The 26,962-nt window shown below is 42.5% G+C and overlaps 1 protein-coding gene across 16 annotated transcripts in view; it reads left to right on the top strand.

Annotated features, from left to right (window-relative positions):
- Window positions 1-26,962, top strand: part of ZMYND8 (zinc finger MYND-type containing 8) — a 134,395-nt gene that overhangs the window by 83,448 nt on the left and 23,985 nt on the right. For 12 of the 16 annotated variants that reach the window (XM_065566640.1, XM_065566639.1, XM_065566643.1 and 9 more), the window contains 4 exons: window positions 8,360-8,500; window positions 20,895-21,047; window positions 21,921-22,427; window positions 23,027-23,398. In XM_065566640.1, coding sequence (XP_065422712.1) covers window positions 8,360-8,500; window positions 20,895-21,047; window positions 21,921-22,427; window positions 23,027-23,398 — 1,173 coding nt within the window. The remainder of the gene's footprint in view (window positions 1-8,359; window positions 8,501-20,894; window positions 21,048-21,920; window positions 22,428-23,026; window positions 23,399-26,962) is intronic. The other 4 variants (XM_065566647.1, XM_065566648.1, XM_065566650.1 and 1 more) reach the window with 2 other exon arrangements.

The raw sequence follows: 26,962 nt of genomic DNA, 5'->3' as shown, positions 1-26,962 counted from the left end.
ATTCATGTTTCTCAGTCAAAAGAGGAGCCAAGTGTATGGGAAATAAATACATGAAATATTTGTTCCTTGTCCTTAATTTGTTTAAATTTCTAAGTTGCTGTTCTGCCACCCTGTAGAGACTTTTATCTTGGATAGACATTTGAGAATTCCATTTCCTTCAAAATAACGTCTACAGAAGCTGTAAAAACCTTTCTTAAACCAGTTTGTATGTTGTCAGAGGGACTCAGCTTTTTCAGTGTCTGGGTGATTGCTCCGATAATATACGTCCTTCTGAATCTCGTATTGTTTAGTGATGAACTCTAGTAGAACATCTGCTAGTGCATGTCATGATCAAGAAGGAGAAACTTCTGTACTAGCTGCCTTTTGCTTTAGAGAGCAGGGTTGCTGATAGCAGAATCAGTGCTTGATACTCATTGGTAGAATGTTCATCATCTTGTGAATTGCCACTCTCCTTTGAAGTCCCTGAGTGTAAGGAATTGTAATGTGAGTCCTGTTTATTTCTCTTTATTTGGGGGAGAAGGGGGACTTTGGTCTCAGCGTGTGGTGAAAATTCACTTTTTGGGAAGTATTTCTCTTCATGGAGAAACATTCATTTGTATTTTACAATCACTTTTTTTTAAATTGAGGAGTATTTGGATCTTCTTGTTAGTAGTGCCACCGTATAAGTGACATTGCGTGCCAGTCTTGCTCCCATTGATTTAGTGAGATTAGGATTGGGCCATTTATTTGCAACTCTTCCAGTTACAGCTACAGTGTCAGAAACAATAAGCCAGTTTCCAACCTACTTTTAGCATTTCAAAAGGAAATTTTTAATTATTGAACAAAATCTTTACTATATAAACTTTTTGCTGGTATGTTCTGCTCTTCCTGTAAACTCAGCAGAGTCAAAGTTCAGAAGCATAAACAGAAGTCCACTTTTTTTTAATTTATTGATGTTGCAAAACTCCATCTGATCACTTGATGTCTTCAGACATGATATGTTAAGCTATTGTGGCAAGTCACCTCTTTTCTCTTGTCAGCCCTAGTGCTGGCAATGGTGGGCCTGGAGTAATAAGCCCCACTCAGGCAGGATTTGCCTTCCCCCATCTGTGCTCCATTGGTTGTATTTTCAGGGTAGGCCTGAGGGTCAGCCTAAGGGGTGATCCTCCACCAAACAAAACGGAAACAGTCTTATAAACAAAATCTGGAGAGGGTATCTCAGGTGTCAGTCCTTCCCTTAGCAGGCACTCAAGTTTGGCTGTCTCCTCTATGGGAAGGAGCACAGCCTCTCACCCTAGAGCAGCCTATTTCCCTGCTGCCACTAGTCTGGCAGCAGCTTGTCTTTCTCTTCCTGCCCCCCAGGGGTTTTTAAAGGCCTCAGGCAGCCCTTAATTGGATTCAGGTGTCCCTAATTGACCTGAGGTAACCCCCTTCTCAGCTTCTAGGAAAAAGCGCTAATATATCAGCCTTCCAGGACCCTCTTGCAGCCATCAGGCCTGACTTTGTCACACTATATAATGTACATGCTAAGTGTCCTATAGTTACCAGGCACTTAAAGGTTAAATATCATAGGGCAACAGAAAACCTCTCTCATGCTACTTTACATAGTCAGTCATCAAGTCTTCAGTTGCCTTTGAGTGGGGGGGATCCAGTTACAACACAGTTCTAGTTTGTGGAATAAACAGAATCTTAAATAGTTTAGAATAGTTAGGTTAGTAAGTTGATTAAGCCCCTTTTCTTCTTTTTCTCCCCATTAAAAAAAAAAAATCCTTAAGTGACATTGTTTTCTCTCAAAATGCCAGGGTCTCCTGGCTTTAAATGCTGAATTTCCTGCCGGGAGGCAATTCCGATTTCTGACTGACACTCACAATGTGTCCCATGCTTGGGGGAAATTCATGTGCCCCGGAAGTGCAAAAATTCCGTGGTCTCACGGCCAGATCAAGAAAGCCAGAGACCTTAAGCTGAAACTCCTCTTAATGGAGAAGTCTCTCCGTCCCACCTCAGACCTGGGTTTGCAAACTTCTCCGGCATGCGGCTTCTGACAGACACCCCCTCCTCCACCTCACAGGGAGGGGACCTGTCTTCTAAAGGACATGGAAAGAGGAGAGCTAACACTCCCGCTCTGAAAACTGCTCCAAAGAAGAAGCGATCCCTGACTCCATCTACCGCTTCGGTACCGACCATGCTGCAGCATAGTACCTTTGAGTCTGCAGGGATCTCCGGCACTGGCGGTGCCTTTCAAGCCGCAGACCGTAGGCGGGCAGGCTCTAAGAAGGAGGGAAGGGGGAAGACTGCCTTCTCTACCTCGGCACCTACAACACAGAAAAAGCGCTCGGTACCGGGTGACTCTGTTCAACAAGCAACACTGCCACCTCCTGGGATTATGCTACATTGCGCAGATACAGCACCGCAGATCCCCACGCCGTCCTTGGTGTGATCTGTGCAGGCTCCGTTCCTACCGACACTGCAAGGTCCCCTAGTACTGCCACAATTCTCGGTACCAGTACCTCCATCGGTACTGCAACAGTTTCTTGCTCCTAAAGACTTGACAGTTGCCCCGGTACCGGAATCACCTCTCTTTGGTACAGATACTGCTTCGGTACTTTCACTGCCGCTCACTCCAACGACAAGAGCTTCTCCTCCTGAGGATGTGGAAGGGGGAGGCTTTCTCCTCCAACAGTCTTCACCCATGCCAGCCAGTGTTCGGTCTACACTTCAGGAGCACCCCAAACCTCTTACCCAACCTGATTTTCAAGGGTGGTATGGTCATCTGTGGGGATCCCTGCCTATGCCCGTCCCACCTCAGTGGGCATTCTGAGACCCATGGGCAGCTTATAGACAGATTTACTCTAACACCACAACTGCCACCATGGAGATACACAGATATGCTATACCAAAATCCACAGTGCTGCCAGAGGCCCCTCCTAAACAGAATTTTGAGGAGGTGGAAGTAATCTTAGATCAGGAGGCAGCTCCTGCTACCTGCACCTGACTCTCACCAGATGAGACTGTTATGCCCTCTCCACCTTCTACCTGGAGATGATCTCAGGAACTTCCAGAGTCTCTTCAAACGGATTGCTAACAAGCTCCAGATAACCCTCGAGAAGGTCTCTGAATTGTGGCACGAGCTCTTGGATATACTCCACACATCCACCTCCTCTAAGATTGCCCTCCCGATTAATTCAGCACTCATGGAACCTGCAAAGAACATATGGCTGACCCCCACTACCATCTCTCCATAATCTAAGAAAGCGGACAAAAAATTCTACGTCCCTTAAAAAGGGATGGAATTTCTATTCATACATCCTCAGCCAAATTCATTGGTAGTTGATGCAGTTAACGAAAAGGGCAAGCAACATTCCTCCAGCACCACCCCTTCTGATAAGGAGTGGAAATGACTAGACTTACTCGGCTGCAAGGCCTACATATCAGCAACACCTCACTTCAGAATCGCCAATTATGAAGCCCTTATGGCAAAGTATGACTACATAAACTATTCCAAATTTTCTGACTTTATTAACTGCATGCCAAAGAAAAAAAGGGAGCAGTTGCTCATTTCTGAGGGTCATCTCTTGGCTAGGACAGCCCTTCAGGCATCTTTGGACTCTGCTGACACAGTGGCAAGAGCCATCACAACCGCCGTAGTAATGCGCCAGCCATCCTGGCTTCACCTATCAGGATTCCCCAAGGAAGTCCAAGCCATGGTAGAAGACCTTCCGTTTGAGGGTCCAAAACTGTTCGCCAGCAAGACTAATGAGTCACTTCAGTTGTTGAAAGACTTGAGCCACTCTCAGATCTCTTAGTATTTATATATCTGCAATAAAACGTAAACAAGGCAGGTATTATACATTGCAGCGACCCAGACAAATCTCATACACGTAGCAACTGAGACAATACAATAACCAGTGAAGTAGACTGAGACCAACCAGACGCGGCCCAAACTCCTCCCAATCCACCATCTCTCAACAATCAACATCCAAACAGCAGATTTGCAGGTTTGGTCGAGGGCTTGTCAGACCTCACCCATCTATTGCTGCCAACATTACATCCCACCAACCATCCCTTCATCAACCACCTGATGCTGTTCTATCCAACTTGGTGAATCATCACTTCCGACAGATAGATTTTGGAAATCATTCCTTCTCTTCTATTTCAGTCTAGGGTACCCCATCATATCCTGTCAGTAACCGTTTCTTTGACAGTCACAGGGAAGATCGTGACTGTCATCAAGGATGGTGGAACCAACCCTGCATGCCACCCACCCCCGTGGCCATACGGGGATCCCTGGACTGCTTACTGACAACAGTTCTCCACCAGTACCATATCAAGGGGAAACTAGGCTTGTTCAGTTCTCTCCTCCCCAACCATCCCGACCCTTCACTTCCCCCACCCCCAGAGGAGGAGACATTTGAAGAACAGGAAGCCAGGGCAGATACATGGGTCACCACTCAAACACCCATTTCAAACACTTCCACCACCTTCCAAGGCTGACAGTTTTCAGCAATTTTAAGACCTCATAAAGAGAGTAGCTGACCCTCTTCAAATTCCACTCATAGAGGTCAGAGATTCACAACACAAGCTTTGGATATTCTATGGTCAGCAACGACCTCCAGGGTGGCATTACCCATCAATGAGGCACTCCTGGGTCCAGCTAAGACTGTGTGGCAAACAACTGCTACTAGTCCACCAACATGTGGAAGAGCAGATAAAAAGTATTACATTTTGATTTCTTGTTCTCTCACCCTCCACCTAACTCCCTAGTAATGGATGCAGTAAACGAGCAGAGCAGGCAACACTTCTCCTGGTCTGCTCCACATGAGAAGGACCAAAAGAAACTGGATCTATTTGGCCGGAAGTCCTGTTCCTCAGTTCATGATCCTGAACTGCAGGGTTACTATCAGGCTGTTGTGGCCAAATACATTTTCGCAAACTGTAATAGATTGATGGTCCATATTGAACACCTGCCACAGGAACTTAAGGAGCAATTCCAGTCCCTCATTTCAATTATTAGCCAGAACCACTCTTCAAGCCTCCTTGGATGCTGCGGACACTGCCGCCAGGTCCATGTCCAGAGCTGTAATTACTGTATGTGCAGAGTATCCTGGCTCCAGCTCTTGTGGTTTCAGAGAGAAGTACAGTACACTTTTGAGGACCTCCCTTTTGATGGTCGTAGGCTTTTTTCGGAGACCACAGATGAGTCGTTGCATACGCTGGAGGACTGTAGAGTCACTTTGTTTCATGGGCATATATACACCTACAAATAAGAGAGGTTTAGTAGGCCACAGATTGCCTAGAGGTCATGTCCTGCTCAGTTTTCTGGATTCCATAGATCCACTCATCCCCCCCCCCCCCAAATAAAAGAAAATAAAAAGACATAAGTTTCAGAGAAAGAGGGCTGCCCACCCACCTTCCACAACCACCAAACTGTCTCCTAAACAGCAGTTTTGACAGGCAGGTTAAGAGTTTGAATCCTTCTGCACCTCTGATTTTACAGCTGCACCCATTTGTCCTTTCCCATTTCCAACATGCCTGGAGGTGGAGTACTACAGATAAGTAGTTCATAGAGGACATAACATCAGGCTGTCATTCCAACCCTTCAGCTCCCTTCTGGAGCTTGTATTAAAGCAGGAGGGAAACACTCCTCCAGTTAGGCACAATAGAGTTGGTCCCTCCCTCTCACTTGGGTGTAAGAGGTTTTACTTGTAGTATTTCCTTAGATCAAAGAAGGGAAGAGAGTGGAGACTGATCTTAGATCTAATATTTCCAAACAAGTTTGTAAAACCTGAAAAGTTCAGGATGGTGACTCTGGCAGCTATAATTTCTTCACAGGAGAAGGGGGATTGGCCCTTGACCTACAAGATGCCTATTTTCATACACTCTCTTTGGACAGGAAATATCTACAATTCATTATAGGCCAGGATCATTTCCAATACTGAGTGCTTCCCTTTGATCTCTCCTCTACCCCAAGGGTGTTCTCCAAAGTCCTGGCAATAGTTGCTGCTTACCTCTGAGAGGAGGCTAATCCATGCTGTATTAGGAGAACATCACCAGACAGACGTTAAATTGTTTTATTTAACTAAAACAACAACGTTAAATATTCTGAATTTTTTTCGTCAACAGCAAACATATAACGTTTTAACAAAACAAGCATATGTCCCTCACTTCTCACATTTATCTCCAAACTTCTTCTCCTTGTCTAGATCTATTCTGCCCCCAACAATCTTTTATTCATTGAACTTTTTGAAAGGGATTGACTCTGTGTACATAAATTTGCAGAGGCACAATAGAGTTTAGGTCTGTTATTTCTCACCTCTATATATTATTTATTTATTTTAAAACATTTTTGTTATTAACAAGCATGTTACCTTTGGAGACACACACCCACAGTTTAAGAACTTCAAAACTAAGCATCTCTGATGGATAGATGGATAGACCCATTGGATAGATAGAAAGATTAATCTAAATAATCTATACAGAAGCCTGTGGAACCCCATAAAATTGGGTCCCTAATCCATGAACTATTGGAACTCATTTACAAAACTTTTCTTAAACATTACATGAATATATTGTCTCATACTATAGAATTAGAATTTATAATCTCTATTCCATGATGAGATAACGTTGAGCTATAATGTATCTTAATTAAAACTATCTTTAGATCAGTTCTTTCCTCAAAAAGCACTTTATCAAAAAAATCTGATTAAAAAAAATCCGATTTTTTTTTTTTAAATCATTGATTTTTATCCACCATGGATTCTTTTAATTGTGCCATATTATTATTTCTTGGGAAGGAAGTGGAGCTCATCATGGAGAGTCAGATCAGAGTCACTTCATCAGAAGTAGATAGATATGGCAGGCAGACAGCATCATGTGACTCCTGCTTCTTGACTTTTACAAATAAATTTCCTGGAATTAATGTTTTCCTTTTCCCCAGGCTCTACTTGTCCATCATTGAAGCACATAAAAAAGCTAGGTTTGATCTGACAACAGTTGACTACTTTACTTAGTTCCCTGTTTTTTGGCTACATTTTTTTCCCTGTTCCATGTTATAAAAATTAATTTCTGTAATATTTACCACATCCTTAAACTTTGTTGCTGTCTTATTTTTGAAAATAAAAGTTTTGATTAAAATTTAAATGGCTTGTTTCTGTGATTAAAAAAAAAAATCAGGTGATCTACTTGAAGACCATAACACAGAATGTTCCCATTTGAACGCTGTTAGAGAGATATCGCTCTTTGCCATGGATATTTGATGTAATGGAGTGACAGGGATAAATAACTTAGAAATATGTCTGAAATACTAAATGTGCGTCTAATTATGGTCATTGCATAACAAAGTATTAAATAAACATGATTGTACCTTAACATACATTCTCTCCCAGTTTGCTGCCTTTTAGGAATATCAGGATGCTTTATATTTCTTAAGGAAGAGCTATGAATACACCCTTATTAATATTCAATAATGTGTGTAAGTAGTGTATTTTCAAAGCATTAAGCAGAGATTTAATCAGACATCTCTCATTGAGAATATTGAGTCTCATAGGTAATGTCCTATATATGCTTCCTTCCCCAACCTATCTCCCTATCCCCCCCAAAGTGGTGGTTTTTGAAACTTTTAATTCACAGCTGAATTAAATAGTTGGGGGGAGGGATATCTCAGTGGTTTGAGCATTGACCTGCTAAACCCAGGGTTGTGAGTTCAATCCTTGAGGGGGCCACTTAGGGATCTGGGGCAAAATCAGTACTTGGTCCTGCTAGTGAAGGCAGGGGGCTGGATTCGATGACCTTTCAAGGTCCCTTCCATTTCTAGGAGATGGGATATCTCCATTAATTTAAAAGAAGACTCAGCTAAAGTGAAGCCTCTCAGAGCATGCAATTCCAAATACTCGAATGTCTTGTTACCTTGTGCTAGGGTAGTTGATCTGCTACTGCTGTGCTGCTTTTGTTGTGAATTGTGCTTTTAATTCACCTTTTATGCTCCTAGAGCCTGGAATAGGCATCTTTTTATGGCATCTCGCTTCTAAATAAAATAAAATTAGGTGCCAATTCAGTTTGTCAAGATCTTATTAATATCTAAAATACACAAAATCTTGATATCACCCAATAACTTGTATCAGAGTTTATCAGAGCCAAAATAATTCTTTGATTTAACAGAACTGAATCACAAGTAAATGATTTATTTTATGATTTCTTATTTAATAAGCAAAATAAAAGGGTTGTTGTAGCTTTAACCGAACTGTAACTTGCACTGGCAGCTGTTAAAAGCCTCTCCCTGCCCCTACTTATGTTAGTTGAAATGAAAAGCCATTTCACCACCCCTTGCTTTATTCTGGCTCATTTTGTTTTTAAATATTTCTTTACCAATTCTGTACTCTTTCAGCTTCTCCAGCACCAGCAAGGACGGGCCAAACAGGGAGCTTATCAGGCAGCCCAAAACCTTTCTCTCCTCAAGCCTCAACACCTATTGCTGCTAAACAAGAAAGAACTTCCACTCCAGGAAGCATTCTGAACCTTAACCTTGGTTAGTTCTAATTTTTGAAAGTCTAATACTGTTATAATAATGTAAATTACAGTGGAGTGGATGTGAGAGAGTAGCAAATTGCATGTATGTGGATTTAAATTAACATAGTACTGAAGCACGTGCCACCATTGTTTCATCAGCAGAGCTATGCTATATTTTTTGTAAAGCTGGAAATGAAACTTTTTTCTTACTGATGAAAGGTATTAGTTAGTAGATGATATTTAGCTGGACTCTCAGAAGGCTAAATGAACCCTTAGTGCCAAGGCTGTCAGTGCTCAGCTTCTCTTCTACAGTAGTGGATCTGTTTATTGTAACTACAGTGTACTTCAGCCAAACAGACAATTAACCATAAGAAATAGTTTCTGTAATAGTGGAATAGAGTATGCGCTAAAGGTGAGAGTCAATAGCTGGAGTGTGGTAAATTACTTAAGCCAGATGGCTCGGATTCTTCGAAGGTGAGGTTAAGGGTTATGTAGGGAGTTTTAAATTAAATGCTTGGCTGCCTGTAGTTCTTGTTGATACAGATGGAATTTTAAATCTGACAGTGTTTTCTGATGTTTTAACATAGTTGTCTGAAGGTTTTTAGCTGAAACATCAATTATCTCTTCAGAGTTAGGAAAATGTACCTTTGTTAAAATGTCAGTTTTGCCAAGAGTGAAAACACTGGATGGACTTCTCGTGATAACATCAACTGTGCCAGATATGGGTTACATTCCATCCTGAATCCAGTAGTCTTCTGATGTGACTCATTAAGTCACATATTACCTTGTTTGAAGCATTGTGAGAATAGGGATTCTCCCTGACATGATAGAATGAAAGGCAAGAGAATAGCAGAAATTCATGTTTCATGCAGAGAGCCGTGTAGCAGTTCTTCCTTTTTAAGCACTATGTTCTCCTGCTTAGTCAGAGGAAATCTATTGAAGGTAAGTCAACTGTAGCTACTCCTCGGCTGGCTGAAGTTATACTGCCAGTCAAGGATAGGGAATAATGAGCAAAACTGTACATTGATGTTCTCAGAGCAGAGATCCTTGGAATCAAAATGGGAACTACCTTTAACAGATTGTATGTCTGAGGGAGAAAAGAGGAGACATTGGCTATATTGAATATTAGCAGAAAGTTGCATCTCCAGAAGGGTGAAGGAAAATAGATAACATGGATTATGGGCAACATTACAATCAACTTTTAGGAATGGAGTTATCAGGAAGTTTGGAAAATTTCAAGATGAAGCACTTGAAAACATTGTGCATGAAGATCTTAGCCCCTAGGCTCTGCTACTGTTGATCAGGGCCGGCTCCAGGCACCAGCTTGTCAAGCAGGTGCTTGGGGCGGCCGCTCCGGAGAGGGGCGACACGTCCAGGTATTCGGTGGCATTTCGGCGGATGGTCCCTCACTCCGCCTGGGAGTGAAGGACCTCCTGCCGAATTGCCGCTGCAGAGCGCGATTGCGGCTTTTTTTTTTTTTTTTTTTTTTTTTGGTTTTGGCTGCTTGGGGCGGCCAAAACCCTGGAGCCGGCCCTGCTGTTGATTTAACTCTTTTCCGCATAACACTGGTCCTAAGATAAACAGGAAGGCCATTTCCTTTCAGGGAGACCTCTTTATATGAAAAAGAGTTGAATAGAAAGATCTGAGTGGTTTGACTTCTATTTTATTTGTTGGGATGGAGACACCTCTGAAAGAAAATATCTAACTTACTGTCTCTTGTCTTACCTTGCTTTATGTAATCTTTGCCTGCACTTACATCTTGTCATGTCCAACTAATGTCACTTGTCTATGGGTAAAATTACTGCAGCAGAGTTTTAGTGATTAGTTTTCTTTAATATATTTAGGGTCCGATTTTCAAAATTTCAGCACCCAGCTGAACAATGGAAGTTCCTGGGTGCTGAACTCCTTTGAAAATCTGCCAAATTCATGTAGATTTCTAAATAAGAGCTGAGACATCTTGAAAATTTAGCTCTTAATGAGCAGATATTTTGGAGGGGTAGAGCTGTTTTGATTACATGACTAGTGCATATTGTGTAATAGTATTACTCGCCATAGTAGTAATGTGTTACTTAATTCCTTCATTCTGGTCATCCATTACATGATCCTGCATACAGTGCAGCGGCATTCCATAAATCAGTGCAGTACTGGGGCATAGTTGTAACACCGTAGTGAAACTTTCTGTCTGTGTGAACATTTAAGATTAGTCAAGTGATTGATTACTTAAAGGTGTTCTTGGGGCATTACTCTTTCTAGCTGCAGAACAGTAATGGAAAAACAGAGGAAAGTTAATTTTCCAAAGAGCTATACAGTGTACTGCATTAAACTTATTTTTTTTAATATACATACTATAGAACTTGGTGACTTAATTTATATTTTTACCAAAGCTGAAAAAGAGCATCCATCCAAAGCTCTGGACACCCCGTCAGTCTTTTAAATTACAGAGTTACGCAAACAAGTATGCTTCCTTGATCACTTCTTAAAAGCAATATCTCTATCATAGCAAAATTTAAGTCTACCAACAGAGTCCCTCCATAATCCAGCCTCACCAGTGTAAAAGCCAACGACAAGAGATAGGCATTGCAGCTTACCCTGGAGGCCCAGAAACCAAAGCTGTTTTGACTAAGGGGACAGTGACTAAATTCCAAAGCTGAATAGTCCTCCCAAGAACACCTGTCGCTTCCCTTTCTTACACCTGGATGGTTTCAGCTCCAGAGCCTCCATTTGAGTGCAACTCTGACACTGTGGCTCAGGGACAAAGGCAATCGCTGAGAGGCTGTAATATGTGTTTTGGCAAGAGCAAGTTTATATCTATTCTGGGAGAAGTTCAACGTCTCCTAAATGTGATTTTGCTTCAGCACATCTTGGGAATTACTGTTTAATAGAAGCTCAGATTTCTTGACATGATTTGTGTGTTATAGGTTAAATGTACTAGGTGAAGATGATTTTTGCAGGAACTGTATATTGTACTCTATTTTGGTCATTCATATCCTTATTCTGTTCTCTCTCTGTCAAAATAATTATGCAAAAGCGTAAATACAAATTTAGAAGTTGTAACTGATGTGGATTTGAGTCCACTTTTCTCTTGAGCATAATACAACGGTTACTGGTGGGGAGATAGAATCGATGTAAAAAGAGAAGAGATAGGCATTGCAACATGCCCCGGACACCCAGAAACCCAAGCTGTTTTGACCAAAGGAAGAGGGACAGTTTTAGAATTTTTCAGTATATTTTAACTATTTCGTTATTGCTCTTTGTGCCGAGGGTGCAACATAGTTTTATTTAGTCCTGTCAGGGTTTCCCCCCCCCCCCCCGAACGCTGAGGTACAGATGTGGGGACCCGCATGAAAGACCTCCTAAGCTTATATTTTACCAGCTTAGGTTAAAACTTTTCTAAGACACAAATTCCTTTCCTTGTCCTTGGACTGGTATTGCTGCCACCACCAAGTGATTTACACAAAATATTTAGGGATGGGTCACTTGGAATCTCTATCCCCCCACCCCCACCCCCAATATCCTCCCAAGCCCCTTCACCCCCTTTCCTGGGGAGGCTTGAGAATAATATACCAACCAGTTGCCTTAGCAGTGTGAGCACACACCAGACCCTTTGTCTTCAGGACACTGAAATCAATCAGGTTCTTAAAAGAAGAACTTTATTATAAAGAAAACAGTAAAAGAATCACACCTGCAAAATCAGGATGGAAGGTAACTTCACAGGGTAATAAAAGATTAAAAACACAGAGGATTCCCCTCTGGGCTCAGCTTCACAGTTACAGATGTAGTTTCATTCCTGTTTTTGTAACATAGGAAAAATTAACAAGCCAGAACAAAAGATAACCTAATGCATTTCCTTGCCCTACTTACAATTTCTGTGGTTTTAGATGGATTATTCCAGATATATTTCTGGAGATATTGTACCTGCTTGGCTTCCCCCTCCGTCCGGAGAGGGAACAACAAAAGATAGCCACAAACAAATCCTTCCCCCCCAGATTTGAAAGTATCATCTTTCCTCATTCGTCCTTCTGGTCAGGTGCCAACTATGTTATTTGAACTGCTTAACCCCTTACAGGTAAGGCAATCCAGTACAACTGCCAAAGAGGGATTTTATGCTACTGCATACATAAAGGTTGCTACCCTTCTTTCTGTATTCATGACAAGTCCATATCATGAAATTGCCACTTGATGACTGTGAAAGCAAGTTTCCTTGCTGAATTTTAATGGAAAGCTTTTTCTGAAATCCTAGAAAGAGATTCAAGGTAATGATTTGCATATTAATAACAATCAAACTGAGTAACTGAAAAGCAGCAGGCAGGGGGGCAATGTCAGTCATCTGAATAGTATTCTCCACTTGATTCATCGTCAAGTTGCTACTGCCTTTGTCTGTCTCAAGTAGAGTTATTTAGTCTGGTTCCTTACAAAATCTATGTTTCACATCATTTTTTAAATTGGATTGGTGTTTTCAACTCTCACTGATCCTGCTTAGACTAATGGGCTATCAAGTGCCATTTCTTTATGTAGCTAAACCCATTAGGGCTGTCCATGCTCTCATAATTAGTTCACTTAACCAGTAGAACCCCTCTTAAAACATTATTAAATGTTAAGATACCAGTGATAGCAATGAAGTTCTTGCTACAGAATAATTGGTATGGTCCCCTTTTACAAATTCACTGTTCCTAAAACTATAAATTATATACTGTGTATCATCCATAGCAGTAGGGGTATATTACAGACCACCTGACCAGGCTGTTGATTGTGACTGTGAAATGCTCAGGGAGATTAGAGAGGCTATTAAAATAAAAAACTCACTAATAATGGGGGATTTCAACTATCCCCATATTGATTAGGTACATATCACCTCAGGAAGGGATGCAGAGATAAAGTTTCTTGACACCTTAAATGACTGCTTCTTGGAGCAGCTAGTCCTGGAACCCACAAGAGGAGAGTCAATTCTTGATTTAGTCTAGTGAAGCTCAGGATCAAGTCCAAGAGCTGAATATAGCTGGACCGCTTGGTAATAGTGACCATAATATAATTAAATTTAACATCCCTGTGGCGGGGAAAACATCACAGCGGCCCAACACTGTAGTATTTAATTTCAGAAAGGCAAACTACACAAAAATGAGGAGGTTAGTGAAACATAAGTTAAAAGGTACAGAACCAAAAGTAAAATCCCTGCAAGCTGCATGGAAACTTTTAAAGACACCATAATAGAGGCTCAACTTAAATGTATGCCCCAAATAAAAAAACATAGTAAGAGAACCAAAAAAGAGCCACCCTGGCTAAACAACAAAGTAAAAGGAGCAGTGAGAGGCAAAAAGGCATCCTTTAAAAAGTGGAAGTTAAATCCTAATGAGGAAAATAGAAAGGAGCATAAACTCTGGCAAATGATGTGTAAAAATATAATTAGGAAGGCCAAAAAAGAATCTGAAGAACAGCTAGCCAAAAACTCAAAAAGTAATAGCAAAAAAAAATGTTAAGTCCATCAGAAGCAGGAAGCCTGCTAAACAACCAGTGGGGCCACTGGACGATCGAGATGCTAAAGGAGCACTCAGACACATAGATGAGCATAATTTGTTGGGGAATAGTCAACATGGTTTTTGTAAAGGGAAATCATGCCTCAGCAATCTACTAGATTTCTTTTAGGGGGTCGGTCAACAAGCATGTGGACACGGGGATCCAGTGGATATAGTGTACAGGTGAGTCTCATCTTACGCTGGGGTTACGTTCAGCTGTCAGCGTGTAAAGCAAAAATCGCGTATAGTTAAAATTACATTGAGGGTAATGGCGGGCGGAATCACCCGCACTACAGGTACAGTATTTAAATTGTTATTTTTCTTTTTGTTGTTGTTTTTGTTTTTTTTGCCAACCGCGCAAAGCTGAATTCACGCATATTAAATGCGCGTAAGATGAGACTCGCCTATATTTAGATTTTCAGAAAGCCTTTGACAAGGTTCCTCACCAAAGGCTCTTAAGCAAAGTAAGCAGTCATGGGATAAGAGGGAAGGTTCTCTCATGAATTGGTAACTGGTAAAAGGATAGGAAACAAAGGGTAGGAATAAATGGTCAGTTTTCAGACTGGAGAGAGCTAAATAGTGGTGTCCCCCAGGGGTCTGTACTGGGATCAGTCCTATTCAACATATTCATAAATGATCTGGAAAAAGGGGTAGACAGTGAGGTGGCAAAATTTGCAGATGATACAAAACTATGCAGGATAGTTAAGTCTCAAGCAGACTGCGAAGAGCTATAAAAGTATCTCTCAAAACTGGGTGACTGAGCAATAAAATGGCAGATGAAATTGTGTAGATAAATGCAAAGTAATGCACATTGGAAAACATAATCCCAACTATACATATAAAATGATGGGGTCTAAATTAGCTGTTACCACTCAAGAAAGAGATCTTGGAGTCATTGAGGATAGTTCTCTGAAAACATCCACTCAATGTGCAGCGGCAGTCAAAAAAGCAAACAGAATGTTGGGAATCATTAAGAAAGGGATAGACAATAAGACAGAAAATATCACATTGCCTCTATATAAATCCATGGTACACCCACATCTTGAATACTGCGTGCAGATGTGGTCGCCCCATCTCAAAAAAGATATATTGGACTTGGAAAAGGTTCAGAAAAGGGCAACAAAAATGATTAGGGATATGGAACGGCTGCCGTATGAGGAGAGATTAATAAGACTGGGATTTTTCAGCTTGGAAAAGAGACAACTAAGGGGGGATATGATAGAGATCTATAAAATTATGACTGGTGTGGGGAAAGTAAATAAGGAAGTGTTATTTAGTCCTTCTCATAACACAAGAACTAGGGGCCACCAAATGAAATTAATAGGCAGCAGGTTTAAAACAATCAAAAGGAAGTATTTTTTCACACAATGCACAATCAACTTGTGGAACTCCTTGCTAGAGGATGTTGTGAAGGCCAAGACTATAACAGGGTTTAAAAAAGAACTAGATAAGTTCATGGAGGATAGGTCCATCAATGGCTATTATCCAGGATGGGCAGGGATGGTGTCCCTAGTCTCTGTTTGCTAGAAGCTGGGAATCAGCAACGGGGGGATGGATCACCTGTTCGTTTCATTCCCTCTGGGGCACCTGGCATTGGCCACTGTCGGAATACCGGATACTGGCCTAGATGGACCTTTGGTCTGACCCACTATGGCCGTTCTTATGTTCTTATCCAGAGAGCTTCTGGTGTGCACTGAAGCAAATTAAAATCTCAAATCACTTTTTTAAAACTTTCAGATTAATCCTAATTAATTCAAATTAATCCTTCCTTTGGAAGGTTAAGAGGTGACTTGATCAGAGTCTTTAAGTATCGGCTCAGGGCGAAGATATTTGATATTGGAGAGCTCTTTCATGTAGAACACAAAGGGTACAATTTCAAAATTATGTATGCGACTTAGACTCATGTCACATTTTCAAAAGTGATTTATGCACTTGTATTTCACACTGAAAATCCCAAGGGATTAAGTTTGTGTTATGATTAACACTTGCCAGCCTGGAAGTGACATAAGGATTGAAAAACTCAAATCCACTTCTATCTTGTTGCCAGTGCAGACTAGAGCAGTAACACTAAATCATCCGGCTGACCCCCTAATGTGTGCATTTTAAACATTAATCTAGAGGTCTTGTGCATTTTTGAGCCATCACTTTATTCATTAGTTTATTTAAATTTTGATCTTCTATAAACTCTACACCAAAGAGTGCCTTTGAGATACATTTATAAACACAGGAACATAAGGGATACAGAATAAATCAACCAAAGTGGCTGTACTTCTTCTTGGAGTGCTTGCTCATGTCGATTCCATTCTAGGTGCGTGCGCGCCCACATGCACAGTCGGAGATTTTTGCTTTAGCAGTATCCATAGGGTCAGCTGTGTCACCCCCTTGAGTGCCGTACCTATGTGCTGGTAAATAGGCACTGCCAACCCTACACCCTCTCAGTTCCTTCTTACTGCCCCTGATGGTTGGTTGAAGCGCCTTGTCTTGCAATCGCAAGAGCATTAGCAGTTCTTCAACAGCCCATTGTCTGTCTTCTTTGTATACAGTTTAGGTCCTTAGTTAAGTGTTAGGTTGTTTGGTAGTTAGAGTCCCAGCTGGGACTTTGCCCCCAGAGTGGGGCATGCCCCACTGTCCTGGCTTCAAACCGTACTCATCATGCTACAGGTTGATGCCTTTTAGTGAACCCCACGACAGTTATCTGAACCGTTTGGGGGAGTCCCGTAGAAAGGACAAGTGCAGAATCTGTAAGAACTTTCGCCCTAGTAAAGGAGTGGGTTATCCGCTTGAGGGCCCTCCTCATAGAGGATGCTCTTCATCCTGCTTCGGAGCCCTTCCGCTCGGATCCCACATCGAGCACCTCATCATCGGTACAGAGGGCTCTGCCCAGTACCATTCCTCCTCACCAAAGAAGCGCAAAAGAAGAGCCCCTCAGCACTGAAACAGAAAGGGGCCCCAGGCAAAGGACCTATGTAAGGCCATGTGCTCACCCCAGGGCTTCACGGGGTACCGCTGATTTGGGCCCAAGGATCCATCTTCCGGGAGCAGCAAGGGACCCCAGCTTCTCCTAGGGCCCCCGTTGCCCAAAGCGTCCCCAGCAGCTAAAGAACAAGCAGGCCAATTGGCACCGCAGACACCACGCCAGGCGCTGGACTTGTCTAAGGCCTCAACGCCTGTGGGCACGCTGGTCATGGGATAGTCCCATAGGCCAGTGGAGCCCCCTCGGTCCCTGGACTGCAGGTGTAGATCTCCATCTCTGTGGCCTAGGACCCCGGCACCACAGTCCCGGTCTCGGGTCAGAAGACCCAAGTCTATGCCACCGCGCTCTCCCCCTATGAGACATGGGACGCAGGAGTTGATGCACCAGTTCTTGTACCACCAGTACCTTGAGCTTCCCGTCAAAGATCTCCATGGCGCAAGTCACGCTCGCCCAGAAGGTCTCCCAGACGTTGGTCCCCACCAGGACGGGATTGCTCCCGGTAGCGGCAACAGTCTCCATCCTCCCAGTACCGCTCATTGGCAGGCACCGATCCTTGCCTCGCCGGTCGCCGACCATGGTTAGTTGACAGACTCAGGCCTCGACGGCTCCTCACTGATCGCCGGAAGGGCAATGGTCGGACTTGGATTGGGACCCACTTACCATGCCAAATGGGAGTTCAGCCCCTTGCCAACGAGGGGTGATTTGCCTGCCAAGCCTTCCTACCTCACATAAAAGCATGGTGGTCCATATCCTGATGGACAATACAGTGGCTATGTTCTGTGTCAACAGGCAAGGCAGAGCCAGATCGTCTGCCCTTTGCAAAGAAGCTCTCAGGCTTTGGGATCCATCTGGTAGCCGCACGTCTCCCAGGGGCCAAAAACGCTTTGGCAGATCGCCTCAGCAGGACCGTCTCATCTCGCTTCGAGTAGTCTCTCCATCCGGAAGTGGTCAGCATCATCTTCCAGAGGTGGGGCACTCCCCAGGTGGACCTGTTCACGTCCAGGCGGAACAGGAAATGATATGTTTTCTGCTTGATTCGGGGGTCAACAGAGGATCCCTGTCGGACGCTTTTCTACGCCTTTGGTCGGGGGCTTTGTTGTACGCCTTCCCCCCTGTGCCTTTAATTTACAGAGTCCTCATGAAGATCAAGCAGGACAGGATGAAGGTGATACTCACAGTGCTGGCTTGGTCTCGCCAGTACTGGTTCGGCACACTTCTGGACCTCTCGTCGCTGCTCTGTTACAGCTATCGCTCAGGCTGGACCTGCTGTCCCAACACCACGGCAATCTTCTGCATCCGAACCGGGTGGTGCTGCACCTGCTGGCTTGGCTGCCACATGGTTAAATGCGGAGGAGCAGGAGTGTTTGGCAGCAGAAAGCCCTCCATCAGAGTGACCTACCTGGCCAAATGGAAGTGGTTTGCTTGTTGGACCTCGGATAAAGGCATTTGGCCCGAGTGGGCCTCGCTGGAGTTAATCCTGGACTACCTTCTCAAGTTCCAAAGCCTGCCCTTTCATCTATCAAGGTCCACGAGGCCGCTATCTTGGCCTTCCATCCACCACTCGAGGGTAGGTCGGTTTTCGCCCAGGACACAACTGCCAGGTTCCTCAAGAGCCTTGAGCACCTCTACCCGCACATCAGGGGCGCTGTCCCTCTGTGGGACCCGAATCTTGTTCTGTCGCGGCCCATGGGGCCCCTCTTCTAGCCTCTGGCTTCTTGCGCTGTCCTTCTCCTTTCCTGGAAGGTCGCATTCTTGGTTGCAATAACATTTGCCCGCCTGGTCTTTGAGATTAGGGCGCTTATCTTGGAACCGCCCTGTACGGTCTTTTAAAAAGACAAGGTCCAGCTGCGGCCTCATCCAGCTTTCCTGCCCAAGGTGGTCTCACAGTTTCATACGGGCCAGGACATTTACTTACCTGTCTTTTTTCCAAAGCTGCATAAGTTGGAGGAGGAGTGTAGGTTGCATTCCCTAGACGTCAGGAGGGCGCTGGCCTTCTACATTGAAAGAACCAAGCCATTCTGCAAGTGGACACAATTGTTAGTTCCGGTGGCCGACAGGATGAAACGGGTGGACAACTCGAGCCTGAGAAGGAGCCAGAATTTACCAATATACATTGCCAAAGAGCCACAGTAATAACATCAGCAGCCCCCCCGTCAGCTCTTCTTCCCCTCCTGAGCCCCCCGCTCCCAGCGCCTCCCACCCACCGGTAGCCCCGCCCTACCTCCCGATCAGCTGTTTCATGGCATGCAGGAGGCTCTTTGGGGGGGGGGGGAGGAGTGAGGGCACGGCAGGGGAGGGGATGGGAAGGGGTGGAGTGGGGACATGGCCAGTGGCAGAGCCAGGGGTTGAACAGTGAGCACCCCCCGGCACATTGGAAAGTTGGCACCTGGAGCTCCAGCCCAAGACTCAGTGCCTATAGAAGGAGCTGCATATTAACTTCTGAAGAGCCGCATGTTGCTCCAGAGCCACAGGTTGGCCACCCCGGGATGAAAAGTCATCCAGTGTCTGCTCAAACAATTTCTTATGGATCACTGCCTGCATTTGCTGCTCTTACAATCGGGCACTGGGGCCACCTCCGGCGATTGTAACAGCCCTCTCAACCAGGGTGCAAGCCTCTTCGGCAGCTTTCCTAGCCCAAGTGCCTATCTGTAGGGCAGTCACCGGGTCGTCCATCCACATGTTCGTGTCCCTTTACACACTTACCCAGCAGGCCCGGGACGATGCTGGCTTCAGTAGAGCAGTACTGTAAGCCGCTAGACTGTGAACTCCGAGCCCACCTCCATTGATACTACTTGTGAGTCACCTAAAATGGAATCGACATGAGCAAGCACTTGAAGAAGAAAAAATGGTTTACCTACCTTTCGTAACTGTTGTTCTTCAAGATGTGTTGCTCGTGTTCATTCCATTACCCGCCCTCCTACTCCTCTGTTGGAGTTGCTGGCAAGAAGGCACTGAGAGGGCATAGGGTCATCAGCGCATGGGCGCAGCACTCAAGGGGGTGACACAGCCGACCCTATGGATACCGCTAAGGCAAAAATCTCTGACAACTGTGTACATAGGCGCACACACACTTAGAATGGAGTGGACATTAGCAACACATCTCGAAGAACAACCGTTACGAAAGGTAGGTAACAGCTTTTCCTTCCTCTCACCCCATCACACATCATTTGCTCATCATGTGACCAGTACAGTTTAACACACAAACCCTTCATCTTATTCTTATAGACAGAAATCCTATTGTCAGCTCCTCACCAGTGCCCTGCAAGCATACATGCTTTGCAGAGTGCTCAAGAGCAACAAATCATGATATGTCTTATTTTGTGAATGGTCTGCATTCATGCTTTGCTTTACAGTATAGCACAGTATATTAGAAAGAGCTAATGAGACAAAAAATACCTTTATAATGAGCATATTTTTGGTTCAGGCATGTCATCTAGTACATACTCTTTGCTGCAGAAATTCCTGCGCACCATAATGTGGAGTTTGTGGGTAAGCTGAGGAGAAAACTTTTCCAGGATTCATGGGTGTGTTCTACATTGGGTAGGGTTGAGCCTTTGATGTCTCTAGTATAACAATCCATATTTATGTCTTTCCTCTCCTAGTCTTACCTGTTGGGTTTAAAAGAAAGGCCAGCAAGATTTCTATTTTCCAATTCTTTATCCCTGCAGAAATCACCAGATTATTTTATGTAGAACAAAAGGGAAAAACGGTTATGTTTGTGTTAAAGCCATTCTCTTTGAGTTGTTCAGAGTTGCAGACTATAATTAGAAAATAATATTAATACATTTCAGTTAGTCTGCATTTTCATTTCAGTCTAAAATTAAGTAATTTTACTACAAAATTTTCATTGATGAGGACAGTGGAGGTTCCCCTCGCCCCTTAAAGTATCTTTCTTAATTAAAGAATTCTTTTTATAATGTCTTTTTTAGATCGCAGCAAAGCTGAGATGGATCTGAAAGAACTGAGTGAATCAGTCCAGCAGCAGTCCACACCTGTGCCGCTAATTTCACCAAAACGACAGATTCGCAGCAGGTTCCAGCTTAATCTTGACAAGACAATAGAGAGTTGTAAAGCACAGTTAGGTATGCCCAGAGTCCATTGAATAAGGGGAGCATGAAACCTAAACTCAAAGGAAACTTTGATTTAAGGGTTGATTTTGTTTACAAACTTGAAAAGTATTTTTCCATGTTGTAAAACCTTAAACACTTTTTACACTAAAATGTAAAATCAGATGATGATGTTTGAATACTTAAGGGAATACATTTTGAATGTGTTAAGCTGGAACAATCTAACGTATAATAGAACCTGCTGTTACGAATCTCTCTGAAGAACTTTCACATTTTAACCTATGTTCTTTGCACCTTTCTGATGTAGATTAGTGTACTTATTTTTGTGGTCTTATTTTTCCTTGTAACATGAAAAATTCAAGAACTGTGATACTATTAAATATTTGTATTGCACTATTGCTTTGCATGGCACTTCATAGTGATTTAAAAAACGACACCACCTCTCCTTGGAAAATCTTCCAGTCTAAGGTCCTGATTTGGCAAACATGCATGTAAGTAACTTTAGTCACGTGAGTGGTCCCATTGATTCTAATGTGATTACTTTTGTAGTTAAAGTTACACACATGCATGTTAGCCAGATTGGCCCTAGGTTAGACTAATTTAGAACATGAAGATAACTGATAAATGAGTAGGCAGGGAAAGGAGGGCCAAAGGTTAAATCCAGTAAAAATGTAAATGACACTCAGACATTCTGATATTCTTAAATAGAGAGTGAGGTAGGACACGAGGAGGAGGAGGTAGCTTAGAAATGGAAGTCAAGGTAGTAATACAAATTAACTTTCCAGTGTATAGAATCATGCAAAATATTTTATTTTTCTATCATATCACAGAGTCACTATCCAGTTAATGTGGAATAGAGTACATTTGTTTTGTGTTTTTCTGTGTTAGGAATCAATGAAATCTCTGAAGATGTTTATAACGCAGTAGAACATAGTGACTCTGAGGATTCTGAAAAATCAGACACCAGTGACAGTGAATATATCAGTGATGATGAACAGAAATCAAAGAATGATCAGGAAGATGGGGAGGACAAAGAAAGTGGAAAAAGTGACAAAGAGTCATTGACCATGAAAAAAAAACCTAAACCCCCAGCTCCAGCTGAAGTCAAAGAGGAACTTAAAAGCACAAGTCCAGGAGTGGAGAAAACAGATGTCCCTGTCAAAGAAAAGGCTAATACAGACTCTGAGAAAGACTTTTCTGAAAAGGGAAAAAATTTGCAGCATCCCGCAAAAGAAAAACTGAAAGGTAAAGATGAGACAGACTCTCCAACTGTGCATCTGGGTCTGGACTCTGATTCAGAGAGTGAACTTGTCATCGATCTAGGGGAAGATCATTGTGGGCGTGAAGGACGGAAAAACAAGAAAGAATCTAAAGAACCACCTCCTAAGCAAGATGGTAGGTTGAATTTATTTCCTCCTTTCATTTATGTGACAGACATAAAAGCAATGAACCCATAGTTTTCAATAATTGCTGATCTCAGTGAATGATCATTCACAGGAGATAGGTGCCTTTCACCAGTGCTCAGTATTGTAGTGCATATAATATACAAGCTTGCATGAATTTGGAATTTAATTGGCAAGTTTTTTGAATTTCAGCCATAACCATCACTCTTCTGTGCGCCCCGCAACAACATAATGATCCGGGAGATATTAGACTTGATCAAGCACTCCCAAACGTGTGTAATCCCACTAAAGTCAATTTAAGTGCTCCCATTAGTAAAAGCCATAAGAACAGATCTATTATGTACGGTATCAGTTCATTTTGTCCATGTGTTAATCATGGTAAATGTAAATTGCAATTAGCCATTAAGAAAAGTACTTTCGCTAGCTGTGCTCGGCATTACAGCTGTTAGACAAAAAAATATTTGTCCAGACCAGTCTATACTGTGGTGAGATGTGTGGTGTATAAGCCTCGCTATATCTTATTTTTAAGTTATTTATTTTTCATATTAGATAACTTTCTTATTTTCCTCTTTATTACATTTTATTTTTAAGTTGTAGGTAAAATTCCACCTTCTTCCAGTGCAAGCAGCCAGCCTCCACCTGAAACTCCTGTGCTTACCCGGTCTGCAGCCCAAACTCCACCAGCTGGAGTCACAGCTACTACTAGTGCTACTTCTACTGTCACTGCTCCAGCAGCAGCCACCGGGAGCCCTGTGAAAAAGCAGAGGCCGCTTCTACCTAAGGAAACAGCCCCTGCTGTGCAGCGAGTCGTGTGGAATTCTTCAAATAAATTTCAAACGTCGTCTCAGAAATGGCACATGCAAAAGGTACAGAGGCAACAGCAGCAGAGCCAGCAGTCTCAACAGTCGCAACAACCTCAGTCTTCTCAAGGGACAAGATATCAGACAAGACAGGCAGTAAAAGGTATACACTTTTAACAATGTGTCCATGGTGCCCTAATTGCCTAGTAGTGTTCATGGTGATCCAAGCCCTTCTAACCAGGAATTCTACCATGAAAACCAGTATCTCAAAGTATGGCTCTACTCTGAAAAGTGACTCTTTAAAAATGTAACAGCTTACTAAACTTATTAGCTTTCTGTGGTATGTTTTTAGAACCATTTATCCATACTTCAGTTACAATAGGTTTGCATACTTTTTGCCATTGTCAACCATCATAGCTCTAGAAGAGTGAACTGAATTATTTTCTGGATAATAGAAATGTAGGGCTGGAAGGGACCTCAAGAAATCATCAAGTCCAGCCCCCTGTGCTGAGGCAGGCATCAAGGACCCAGTACACCTAGACCAGTGATACTCAGACTGAGGCTCGGGAGCTGCAAGTGGCTCTTCAATGTGTCTCCTTCTGCTCATGATATTAAAACACTGTATAATTTAATTATTAACCAATCTAAGTTATTACCCTATCAGGATTCTTTCACTATGTTATTAACCAATTGTAGTTGATAAAATAATACTTGTTCGGGATAACCAAGACACACACACACACATATATATATAAAAAATAGTAAATGAAATAATGAATTCACACTACTGTGGCTCTTTGGGGTAATGTTGATCAATAATGTGGCTCTTGAACCACTGAGGTCTGAGTATCACTGACTTAGACCATCTCTGAAAGGTGTTTGTCAACCTGTTTTTGATAACCTCCTGTGATAGGGATTTCACAACCTCTCTTGGAAGCCTATTTCAGAGCTTAACTACCCTGGTAGTTAGAAAGCTTGTCCTAGTATCTAACCTAAATCTCCCTTGCTGCAGATTAAATCCATTACTTCCTTTGCTACCTTCGGTGGGAAGCGGCGCCTGCAGGCGAAAGGGCCGCAGGGACGTGCTGGCCGCTGTTTCCCACAGCTCCCATTAACCGGGAACAGAGAACCGCAGCCACTGGGAGCTGCAGGGGGTGGTGCCTGCAGACAGTCAACGTCAGCAAAATGTCTCGCTTCCCGTTATCAGATTACCCTGATGGGCCGCATGTGGGCTGCAAGTTGCCCACCACTTCCTTAACATATTTGAAGATTGTAATCAAGTCCCCCTGCAGTCTTTTCTCAGACTAATTATGCCCAGCTTTTTAATCTTTCCTCATAGGTCAGGTTTTCAAAAACCTTTCATTATTGTTGTTGCTCTCCTCTGGACTCTCTCCAATTTGTCCACATCTTTCCTGAAGTGTGGCACTCAGAATTGGACACATGACTCCAGCTTGAGGCCTCACCAGTGCCGAGTAGAGCAGGACAGTTACCTCCTATGTCTTACATGTTACACTCTTCTTAATACACCCCAGAATGATATTCGTTTTTTCACAGTTACATCACATTATTGTAATCTACTGTAACTCCCAGATCCTTTTCATCAGTACTACCACTTAGCCAATTATTCCCCATTTTGCAGTTGTGCATTTGATTTTTCCTTCCTAAATGAAGTACTTTGTATTTGTCTTTATTGAATTTCATCTTGTTGATTTGAGACCAATTTTTCAATGTCATTTTGAATTCTAATCCAGTCCTCCAATTTGCAGATTGCAATTGCAGATTGCTTGCAGCCCCTCCCAGCTTGGTGTCCTCCACAAATTTTATAATCTATTCTCCACTCCATTTTCCAAGTCATTACTGAAAATATAGAATAGTACTGCACCCAGGACTAACCCCTGCAATACACACTAGATACATTCTCCCATTTTGACAGCAAACTATCAATGAGTACTCTTTTGAGTACGGTCTTTCAAGCTGTTGTACATCCACCTTATGGTAATTTCATCTAGACCACATTTCCCTAGTTTGTTTATAAGAATGTCAGGTGGGACTGTATCAAAAGCCTTACTAAAATTAAGATACATTACTTCTACTGCTTCCCCCCATCCAGTAGACCAGCAGCCCTGTCAAAAAAGGAAATTAGGTTGGGTCTGCATTATTTATTTACAAATCCATGTTGGCTATTTCTTATAACCTTGTTACCTTCCAAGTGCATACAAATTTGATTGTTTAATAATTTGTTCCAGTATCTTTTCAGGTATCAAAATTAAGCTGACTCATCTATAATTCCCTAGGTCCTCTTTGTTTCTCTTTTTTAAGGACAGGCACTGTATTTGCCCTTCTCCAGTCCTCTGGTACCTCGCCCAACTGTCAGGAGTTATCAAAGCTAATTGCTAATGGTTCCAAGACTGCTTCAACTAGTTCCTAAGTACTTTAGGGTAAATTTCATCAGGCCCTGACAACTTGAATACATCTGACTTGTCTAAATATCCTTTAACCTGTTCATTCCCTATTTTGGAGAAATATTTTCCCTACATGTCAACAGAATTGTCAACTATATGTTCTAGTTGCATGACTCACTTTGTGTCTCCATTGTCTTCAAATTGGGCCTCAGTTACACCTGGACAAGCCACTGAAGGCTGATTTGCACATATGTAAATACACATTGCACATATGTAATTTGAGGATATGATTGCACAGGTGTTAAAAAGGCAGCATTTGGTTTGTGGAATCTTTTTTGCTGGCAATGATACATGAGCCAGGAAGAACCCAACTTAACTCTCAGATCCCAGGCTGAGTTTGTGACACTGTCAATTAAAAATGTGAAACAGAAATAACTTTTTACTTGTAAACTGAGAAAATTTTATACAGAAAATTCACTGAGAAAAATAAGTGTGGAACCCCTGTGAAATCCTTATTTTTTAATAAAGAGTAGATTCATAGTTAAAAATTAATTCTTTATGACTGGATTAAATTTTAATATTCAGCATATTTGGACAAGATCACAAGTTATACCAGAACTATTTTTGTTCCATTTTACATATCCTGTGTTAGAAGTATATTGGACTGGAAATTATTTGTTGTATACTAATGTTGATGTATATTAAATTGGCACAGGTAAAAGAATGCTGCACAGAGACAACTTGACAAACTACTTGTAATGATTACATTTTAAACAACTTAGGGGTCCTTCAAGTCATGGGTTGTTTTGAAAAAAAAAATAGGTTCAAAGACTTGGTCTTAACAGAAAGGATTGAAACATCTTAATCAATAGGGATCAAATTGTGATACCCTTACTCACATTGACTAGTATCTTATTCCTGAAGAAGCCCCTTGCTAACAAGCATGAGCAAGGGTATCTCAAGTCTGGCTCTAGGTTTACAGTATAGTAATTAACAATTTTGTGTTTAATTCAATTACATCTGACATCACAATCCCCACTGTTCTACCAATTGATGGCCAAACAAGCTCACAGTTGATTTGGACTTAGATATGGCAAAAATTCCTCATGAAGGGGTAGTGAAAACTAACAGCCATGATGAGGGTGGCATTAGTCACAAAGGAATGGAAGTAATGTCAGGAAATGAGACTGAAACGTTCTTGAGAATATGCTGTATGACGGCTCAGAGCACATGTTTTCAAAGGCAAAAAAATCCTGTCAGTCAGCATTTCTGGGGCAGTTTACTGTGGCTAACAAAGCCTTGTACCACAGACAGATGGATACTAG

This window comes from Chrysemys picta, chromosome 13 (genome assembly GCF_011386835.1).
Source record: "Chrysemys picta bellii isolate R12L10 chromosome 13, ASM1138683v2, whole genome shotgun sequence".
NCBI classification, from domain to species: domain Eukaryota; kingdom Metazoa; phylum Chordata; order Testudines; family Emydidae; genus Chrysemys; species Chrysemys picta.
The sequence above is the reverse complement of the archived record's forward strand: the minus strand, read 5'-3'. Positions and strand labels throughout refer to the sequence as shown.